We start from the raw sequence: 10,031 nt of genomic DNA, 5'->3' as shown, positions 1-10,031 counted from the left end.
CTGATCATTCCACTGAACCCTGTCACCTTTCGACCACCATCTTTCCCCCTTCCCTCCTTCTTCCCGCATTCTCCTATTTTCCCCTCAAAAATACTTCCCTTCTTTCCCCCTGAGCTAATGACCCCACCTACACACCTTTCTTTTTTTAAAACTTATTTCTTTATTTGAACATGAAACCCTACACTAAACAGCACTGAACAGTACAAAGGAGAGGAAGGGTTGGGGGTTAGGGAGGGGGTGTTCTTTAAACAGAATAACACCTACTGGAGTCAGATAGACCTAGATAAATCAAAAGGTCTATTACTACATTTAGATAGATAAAATGATTAAATTTTTTACAGAGAAATTTCTTTGAACAGATTTTAGAAGAAGAAAAATGAAGTTTCAAGAAATAAAATAGAAATTTTCCAAAAAACATTCAGATCTTCTAAAATTTAGAGCAGTCTAAAAACGCCCACTATAGACTTTTTAAAATGCTTTGTCACTTAAATTTACGCCGATAATACCTTTATGAATAATTTGTCAGTTTTAGATAAATGCCTATATCAAGAATAGAAAAAGGAATGAAAAAAATATTTTAGAATTGATGAACAGTTGAACAAAGAAGGGTTAAGTAGGTCTACTACTGGTTGGTTGCATTCACCTTATGCATGAAGAATGATGATAGATAGATAGAAAGGAAGGAATAAAGGTAGGTAGATAGATGGGAAGGAATGTATATAGGTAGGTTAATAGAAAGGAAGGAATAAAGGTATGTAGATAGATAGAAAGGAATGTATATGGGTAGGTTGATAGAAAGGAAGGAATAAAGGTAGGTTGACAGATAGGAAGGAATGTATTTAGGTAGGTTGATAGAAAGGAAGGAATAAAGGTAGGTTGACAGATAGGAAGGAATGTATTTAGGTAGGTTGATAGAAAGAAAGGTAGTTAGATGTCGTAATCTGAGATAGGTTTGACCTCTTTCATCAATACCTCAGATTACAATATTTGTGAATAGATAGATATCAAGATAGATATCAAGAAAGATAGATACCAAGATAGATAGATACCAAGATAGATAGATATCAAGATAGAAAGATAAATACCAAGATAAATTCATACCAAGATAGATAGATAGATACCAAGATAGATAGATATTTAAGATATAGATACTGTAATTCTACTTCAAGAAATGAAATCTTCAGTCAAAATAATCAATTTCTATAAAAATTTTATTTCTTGGACTTTTTAAGACGAGAGACACCTTACAGCATAAACTGAGAACAAAGGCAGAGTTGGGTGTGGGGTGTTTATTTTTCGTGTTTCTTAAATTATATTCTGTAATAAATGAATACAACACAGAATGTAAGAGACAGAACAATTTCTAAAGGGACTCCATTTACGAAGTGGAATGTCCAATTCACAACGGTGCCTTTAAACCTCGTTCAGTTTAACAATGAGGAAGATATTGTGATTTTCTATCAAAAAGTGTTAAATTTTGTCCTTTTTGTTCAATTTGTCTTTTCAATTTAAAAAAAATTCAGCTGGACAACTGCAGATATTTCATTCATCCTTATTCAGCCAAATATTTAAAGGGTAGCGTTGTGAATCAGATATGCCGTTCTAAAAATTGAGTTTTACTTGAATTTAATTAAGTACGTTAATCAAAATTATGAGAAATGAAACTTGCAAAATATAATTTAAAAATAGGAATTATTGAGGTATTTCTTCCAGAAACCTGACTAACAAGGAACTTAAATTCAAATAAAGATTTTATTGAAAATAAATTCAAGAAATAAGTCAGGGAGAAAAATAATCGCTTTTTGGGGAAAATTAAAAATTTTAGAGAAAATTTGTCGTTTGATGTTCAATTTTTTATCTTTTCAGCCAAATAATTCTTTAAAATGTTTTCATATAATTAAATTATATTTAGTGCTTTACAAATTTTGTTACAGCATAAGGTATTGGAGCTTAGATAATTTAAACAGCATGAAATCTGAGCTTTAAACGCAGGGTTGAGGCATTGAGCAAGTATTTTACCAGGAATTAGAAATGAGTCATTGAGCACTTTAAATAAGTTGAGTCTAGCTGAAATCTGAGCTCAAGGATGAATCAAACACAAATGAGGAGGTAAATTAACCCCGAAAAGGGGCAAATTAATCTTAATAAAAATCTCCCCATTTCCATTAAAATGATTTTTACATTTTCATTTTTTGTTAAATACGGCTCATACTGGCTGCTTTTCCTCGTTTATTACAAATTCTAACCCAAAAGTTCATAAATCTTAGGCTTCCCCAATTCAGTATATACTGAAACAATATGCATAACTGAAGAGAAACAATATTCCACTGTACACTTCTTGGATCCTGCAGTAAAAGTATGCAATGTCTAAGATTATATGGATTATACCATGAAGTGTGTATGAGTACTGAGAAAACACCAGGAGTAATCAGAACTGAGAAAATAGTCCAAGGGGTCAAAACTTTTAAATGTCAAAACTGTTCATACCCAGCTCGTAATTTTTTTTTTGTATTCTTACGTTTTTTTGTATTCCCGTAAAACCCCTTATTTCTGGCATTTGCCATTTTTTGCTGTGCGCAAATGCCCCGTAAAATTCCAAAACAGAGAGGGGGATTGAATTTTGTAGATCCAGAAAAATAATATCTGTGGGATGCCTGCGTAGAGACTGGAAGCTGGTGCGGTCCTAAATTTAAGACATGTGGCCGCAGCGCTCGGCCCCCTAGCCGCAGCGCTCGGCCAAGAAAGTGTCATAACTTGACCTAACCCGTGGCCGCAGCGCTCGGCCCAGAAAGTGTCTTAACCTAACCTAACCCTAAATAAATACTAATTTAATTATTTTTCTGGATCTACAAAATTCAATCCCCCTCTCTCTGTTTTGGAATTTTACGGGGCATTTGCGCACAACAGAAAATGGCAAATCCCCTTATTTCTCCACTTAAATATACCATTTTTATCAGAGCAGATTTTAGTGTTTAAGAATTTGAATTGAATAAACAAGTCCTATAACCGGTTGAGTTTGGTTTAATCTACATTCCAGCCTCTTAGATTAAGAAATAGGTCATTGTTTGTAAATAAAACCGCATATTATCACTCAGTATGGTGAAATAAGAAATATTTAACAGAGTGAATTAATAATATCCTATTAATTATTTTTTATATGGCAACTTAGTGCAATATAGCTTATTTGCTGCTATACGCAGAGTTCATCTGTTTCTAAGGCGCCTGGCTACTTCTCTTGAATTTATTCAAAACCATCATATTTTAAATGTTCCATTGGAAATTATTAATTTTTTGAAGGTTCTAATATTGAATATATTTTATTCCGACAAAACACAGGTTTTGGCGGCAAAATGTAACAAACCAAGATTCCTAGCAAAAATGAAATTTTTTAACCCTTAGTAAAGGAATGATAAATTGGGCCTTACTCATCACTTTTTAGGGGTCGCCTGCAAATAATTAACTAAATAGATAGATAAATGGATAAAAAATATATAGATAAAATTTGGATAGAAAGATAGTTCTAGTTGTACAAGATTGGACTAGAATTGTAATATAGTGATTCCTAAGTATTCTCATTCTTGGCAGAGCTAGGCACACACACAGATGAGACATGCTGAAACNAATGAGGAGAGGGGGGAAGGAGGTGGTGGATTTGAGGAAAGAGGGGAGAGATGGGAATGAAGTATAAAGGTTGAGGGAAGAAGAGTAGATGGTGGGATGAGGAGAGAGCTAGATGGGATATTGCGGATTGGATTTGAGGAGATAAAATTTTGCGAATAACATGGATTGGGATCCAAGAATCTTAAATATTGTGGATCCATTGGATTGAGATCCAAGGAGCATAAATGTTACTGATCCAATGAATTGGGATCCAAGGAGCTTAAATGTAGCGGATCCAATGGATCGGGATCCAAGGAACTTAAATATTGCGGATCAAATGAATTCGGATCCAAGGAGCTTAAAAAATTGAAGATCAAATGGATTCACATCCAAGGCGATAAAAGGTTGAGAATTCAATGGATCCGGATCTAGGGAGCTTAATTTTTCGAATACCATTGATCCGGATTAAAGAGCTTTAATGTAGCGGATCCAATGAATCCTGAAAAAGGGAGATAAAATGTTAATGATCCAACGGATCAGGAACAAAGGAGCTTAAATTTTGAGGATCCAATGGATTGGGATCCAAGGAGCTTAAATGTTGCAGATCAAATGGATTCGGATCCATGGAGCTTAGTGTTGTAGATCAAATGGATTAGGATCCATGGAGCTTAAATATTGCGGATCCAACGGATTGGAATTCAAGGAGCTTAATGTTGGAGATCCAATGATTCGAAACCATGGAGCTTAAATGTTGCAGCAGATACAATGATTCGGAACCATGGAGCTTAGATGTTGCAGGTCTAGCGAATTGGGATCCAATGATCCAATAGATCTGGATCCTTTGCACTGAAATATTAAATAAAAATTACCTGCGCTATTGGAATATCGTAGCTTGCTCTGTCGAATATTGGAGAATTATCATTAATATCTTCAATTACAACAGTTATAGTACACACATCTTCCAGGGAGGGTCGACCCTTGTCACTAGCCTAGATAGATAAACAAATAGAAAGATAGATAGTTAAATAGTTAGATAGATAGATAGATAGATAGATAGATAAATAGATAAATAGATAGAAAGATAGATAGATGGATAGATAGATAAAGATGGAAAAATAAGAAGATCAATTGTTGTTTTTCTTTTCATTTTTAATGCTTCTTTCCAAAAAATTTCGCTTCAATTGACTTGTCCCTTTTGCAGCTTTTTATTTACGATATTTAAAAAAGGTTTTAAACTATAAAGAATAATGGCAATAAATAATTCAATGTAATTAATGAAAAAATTGATATTATTTTTTACCATTAAAATAAAGGAATTATGAAGTAATAAGATAAGATGAAATAAAATGAAATAAATGAAGTAAATGTAGTAAAATGAAGTAAATGTAGTAAAATGTAGTAAAATATAGTAAAAGGAAGTGAAATTAAATAAAATGTAGTAAAACGTAGTAAAATGTAGTATAATGAAGTAAAATGTAGTATAATGTAGTAAAATGTGGTAAGATGAAGCATGAAATTTAAAAAAACTACAAATGAAGTCCAATAAAGTCCAATAAAGTTCAATCTAGTCCAATGTAGTCCAATGTAGTCCAATGTAGTCCAATGTAGTCCAATGTAGTCCAATATAGTCCAATGTAGTCCAATGCAGTCCGCTGCAGTCCAATGCAGTTCAATGCAGTCCAATGCAGTCCAATATAGTCCAATGTAGTCCAATGCAGTCCAATGCAGTCCAATGCAGTCAAATGTAGTCCAATGCAGTCCAATGCAGTCCAATGCAGTCCAATGCAGTCCAATGTAGTCCAATGTAGTCCAATGTAGTCCAAGGTAGTCCAAGGTAGTCCAATGTAGTCCAATCTAGTCCAATGTAGTCCAATGTAGTCCAATCTAGTCCAATGTAGTCCAATGTAGTCCAATGTAGTCCAATGTAGTCTAATGTAGTCCAATGTAGTCCAATGTAGTCCAATGTAGTCCAATGCAGTCAAATGTAGTCCAATGCAGTCCAATGCAGTCCAATGCAGTCCAATGAGTCCAATGTAGTCCAATCTAGTCCAATGTAGTCCAATGTAGTCCAATCTAGTCCAATGTAGTCCAATGTAGTCCAATGTAGTCTAATGTAGTCCAATGTAGTCCAATGTAGTCCAATGAAGTCCAAGGTAGTCCTAGGTAGTCCAATGTAGTCCAATGTAGTCCAATCTAGTCCAATGTAGTCCAATGTAGTCCAATGTAGTCCAATGTAGTCCAATGTAGTCCAATGCAGTCCAAGGTAGTCCAATGTAGTCCAATGAAGTCCAAGGTAGTCCAATGTAGTCCAATGTAGTCCAATCTAGTTCAATGTAGTCCAGTGTAGTCTAGTGTAGTCCAGTGTAGTCTAGTGTAGTCCAATATAGTCCAATGCAGTCCAAGGTAGTCCAATATAGTCCAATGTAGTCGAATGTAGTCCAATGCAGTCCGATGTAGTCCAATGTAGTCCAATGTAGTCCAATGTAGTCGAATGTAGTCGAATGTAGTCCAAAGTCCAATGTAGTCAAATGTAGTCTAATGAAGTCAAATGGTCAAATCTAGTCAAATGTAGTCAAATCTAGTCAAATCTAGTCAAATGAAGCCAAATGTAGTCAAATCTAGTCAAATCTAGTCAAATGTAGTCAAATGTAGTCAAATCTAGTCAAATCTAGTCAAATGAAGCCAAATTTAGTCAAATCTAGTCAAATGTAGTCAAATCTAGTCAAATCTAGTGAAATCTAGTCAAATGAAGCCAAATGTTGTCAAATCTAGTCAAATGAAGCCAAATGTAGTCAAATGTAGTCAAATCTAGTCAAATCTAGTCAAATCTAGTCAAATCTAGACAAATCTAGTCAAACGAAGTCAAATGAAAACAAAAGTAGTAAAATCTAGAGAAATCTAGCCAAATATATCAAATAAACAAAGAATTCTTAAAACCTCTAGAGCATGAAAAGAGTTTGTTTTGAAATTAATATGTTTGTTTACCCCTGCTGCCCGCTGTAAAACAAATGTTCGTCAGAAAACATCTAACTATCTGGAGAGACTGAATGAATCTAAAAAACTTGCTTAGACGAAGCGGATTAAAATTGAAACTGCTGATACAGAAATTTTAAATTGAAGATTTTAGTTCTTATTTTAACTGAATAGTGAGTCATCAAATAAAATGCTGAAATGATTATTTTAAACAATTGTTATATTAAGCACAATAAAAGTATAAGTTACAGAGAGTTGATAAACTAAATGAACGAATAAAAGAATAAATGAATGAAAGATGAGAAGAAGAACGAGTGAAAGGATGAATGTATCAATGAATGGAAAAAAATATGAATATCTAAATGAATGAATGACAGAATGTATACCTTCACTGTAACATGAACCTCTTTCTCCCGATCAGGTTCATCTCGGTTAAAAATCTAAATAAATAAAAAGATTATTTTACAAAATAAGAATTCTTAATCCTAAATTTCTAATTTATACTATTTATCTTGTTTTATACATATAACCGCTTAAGTGTCCAGCGTTGCCGGTGGAATAAAAACTCTTTTGAAAGAAAAAATTCCAATTTTTAAAGAATGTCATTTTTTAGCCTATGTTACCCCCCCCCCCCCCGGGGGTATCCATGGGTTCCCTCAAACAATTTCAGCCAATTTGGTTCCAGCCGTTTGGTCAGCTATAGCTCACATATAAATATATATATGAGCGAAGAGCTTTATTAAATAGAGAAGATAATCTTTCTATTTTAAGGTTATTTTGTCGTCTTAACCGATGTTTTTCTTTTAACACAGCCTACAATAACATTCGGGGTTAGTCCCACCCTGGATGATACTTCTAAGATGACTCGAACTTAGCGTTTTTAATCCTTTTCAAAACCGATCGTTTTAACACCTTCGTCATTTATGGATCGTTTTGAATTCGTTTATGGATCGTTTTTGGATCGCTTTGGATCGTTTTTGTTTCGTTTTTTGCCTATATTTTCTGTCAGGGTTAAAGTTTGATATACAGTCAGAAAAGCAAATGTTTAAAAAGAAAAATTTTGAAAATAATTGGTTTTTATGCAAATAGCGAATTTAGAGCCTACAAGAAAATATAGGCAATAAACAAACTAAAAATACACATTACTACTCTGACTCTGAATTTTGTCTAACATCTTTCTTGCATTCAACTTTGTGAAAAACTATTTTTAAGACAAAACCGCCATTTTCAACAAATGGATCGTCAAAGAGTTTTAAGTCCTCAATTAAGTCTCAATCCTTTGTAGATATCCACGTTTTACAATAAAGATAATTTATGAAATTTAAGGATATATTGATTAGAGAAAAAGGATACTTATTAAAAACATTAAATTTTTCAAGAATCTATCTTTCAAATGGGGGTTTTATTTTAACCTTTAAAAACCCCGTAATTACAGCTGGGAAATAAAATAAAACTCACGTGGATATTTATTGCCCTAGGGGAAATAAAATAAGGCTCAAGTGTAAATTTACTGTCAAGGGAAATGAAAACAAACAAATAGTAGAGGAGGGCCAGCCAAATTAAGTAGGAGAATGAACTTAATTAAAATACTGGATTACCTTTTTTAAATGAAACATTTTCAGATGAGACATGAAAAAAATATGATTAAATATTAAAGAAAATAAATCTTTTGAAATCTCAACAAAGAAATGTTTCAATATTTTCTAATTTTCATTTTTTAGCATAATTTTACATATTTCAATATTCTAACTTGATTCATAGTTGATCAGACAAAGCTTTAAATGGTACTGTTGTAAATGAAAGGTACCTTCAAATTACACTTACAGTCACATTAGTTTAAATCTATTGCTTCAGCGACGGTTCAATATTAGACGCCAAAAACTTGCTTGGTAATCTTTTTCTTTAGAAGTGAAATTAAAAATCGATACTTAAAAGAATGATATTTGTAAAAAAAAAATTTGGTCAAAACATTTTAAGAAGAAGAAACAGAAATTGGTGAAAATAAGACAAGGAAATGAGCAGGACAGGGGATATGAAATAATGGTCTAAATGGTTAGTTCGTGGGAATGTGGAAGAGGTGGGGCAGCCTCCCACTACAAATAGAAATCCACACACAACCTGAACTATACAACTATTTACACTAATTCACCCGCGGGGGTAAAAACTTGAAGAACCAGAGAAACATTGGAAAATCAATAGGTCAAACTTTTAATGGTGGAAGGAAGGATTCCTTGATCGATGGAGGGATTTACGAATTAATTGATGAGTTGATTGATTGATGGGTTCGTCGATTTTGTTTTATTATTTTACGAATTGGATTCAGTTTTTTTATCTGTATTAGCTGCTAGATTGATTGATCATAACTATTAACTACTTTACAGGGAAGTTATGGAGTTTCACTTTACCAAGGGTTCCAAAGACCAGTTTTGCCTACAGAACATGTCGAGGGAATCCTTGGTTAAATATAATTTCAATTTTCTAAAAAAGTGGTTGTTAACAAATTATCGTCTTTTGAGATGCAAATGCGGCGCCAATTTTTTCACGACAACTTCGCAAAACGGGTCGTTATTTTACTTATTTGTCCCAAGGGACGTAAAGTAACATGTCTCTGCAAAATTGATTATTAAAAGATTTGATAAGTACATTTTGAACAAAGAGCGTAACGACAGTGGTTTAACTTTATCGCGGAAGACTGAACAAGAAGAAAAATCAAGGAAGTTACATTCAATACACAAAATACATTTATGAATAGATCATCTTTCAGGGTAGACAATATGTATGCTTAGTCTCTTCTTAGGCTTTTTGAAGCTTTTCTTTAGGTTCAGATTGAATTGTTATGTTTCAACGGCGGTGTACCGTTTTAATAATTTTCTTGTGTAACAATGTAATTATTCTTCTCATTTTTATTGCTTTTTTATACTTACATTTATATATTTTCTAGTTCTTTTTTTCTTTTTCGCTTTTTAAGAAGTTAGTATTTCATATTTCACCAATATGTACAAACTATCCATCTGAGAAAAATTAAAATTTATTTTTAAACCCTTTTTAAAATTTAATCCGATTTGTGTCAAATATCAACAAGAAGCCACGGTTGTAAATAAACATATTTTTTAAACAGAAGTTCTAATCCATTCAAGATGTTGTGAATCGGGCATGCCACTCTGAATACTAAATGGTCCCTTAAAACCACGCCTACAATCCCTTTCAAGTATTTTAGTTTTTATCTGATACAATGTGAGGTTGCAAAACTGTTTTTGTAAATTGTGCAAAATAAAATTGGATGGAATTGCACAACTTTGGATTAACCTGAAAACCACATAACTCAATTTGATTGTTCATTTTAAATTAAACCAGATTTTAGTTTTATTCTAAAATGAAAAATATTAACTAAACTTCTAAGAAATATGCTCATTTCAAGTAAAAATATTTGTTTTAAAAATTATCCACACCCCCCCCCC

General features: G+C 32.9%; 1 protein-coding gene across 1 annotated transcript in view; it reads right to left on the bottom strand.

Moving 5' to 3' along the window:
- The window catches only part of LOC111712855 (DE-cadherin), a gene marked incomplete in the record, with an annotated part of 68,068 nt that overhangs the window by 40,094 nt on the left and 17,943 nt on the right, over positions 1-10,031 (bottom strand). The window contains 2 exon segments of the mRNA XM_023487601.1: positions 4,470-4,589; positions 6,960-7,013. Of these exon segments, the coding sequence (XP_023343369.1) occupies positions 4,470-4,589; positions 6,960-7,013 (174 nt within the window).

Source organism: Eurytemora carolleeae, unplaced genomic scaffold (assembly GCF_000591075.1).
Source record: "Eurytemora carolleeae unplaced genomic scaffold, Eaff_2.0 scaffold1335, whole genome shotgun sequence".
NCBI lineage: Eukaryota > Metazoa > Arthropoda > Copepoda > Calanoida > Temoridae > Eurytemora > Eurytemora carolleeae.
The sequence above is the reverse complement of the archived record's forward strand: the minus strand, read 5'-3'. Positions and strand labels throughout refer to the sequence as shown.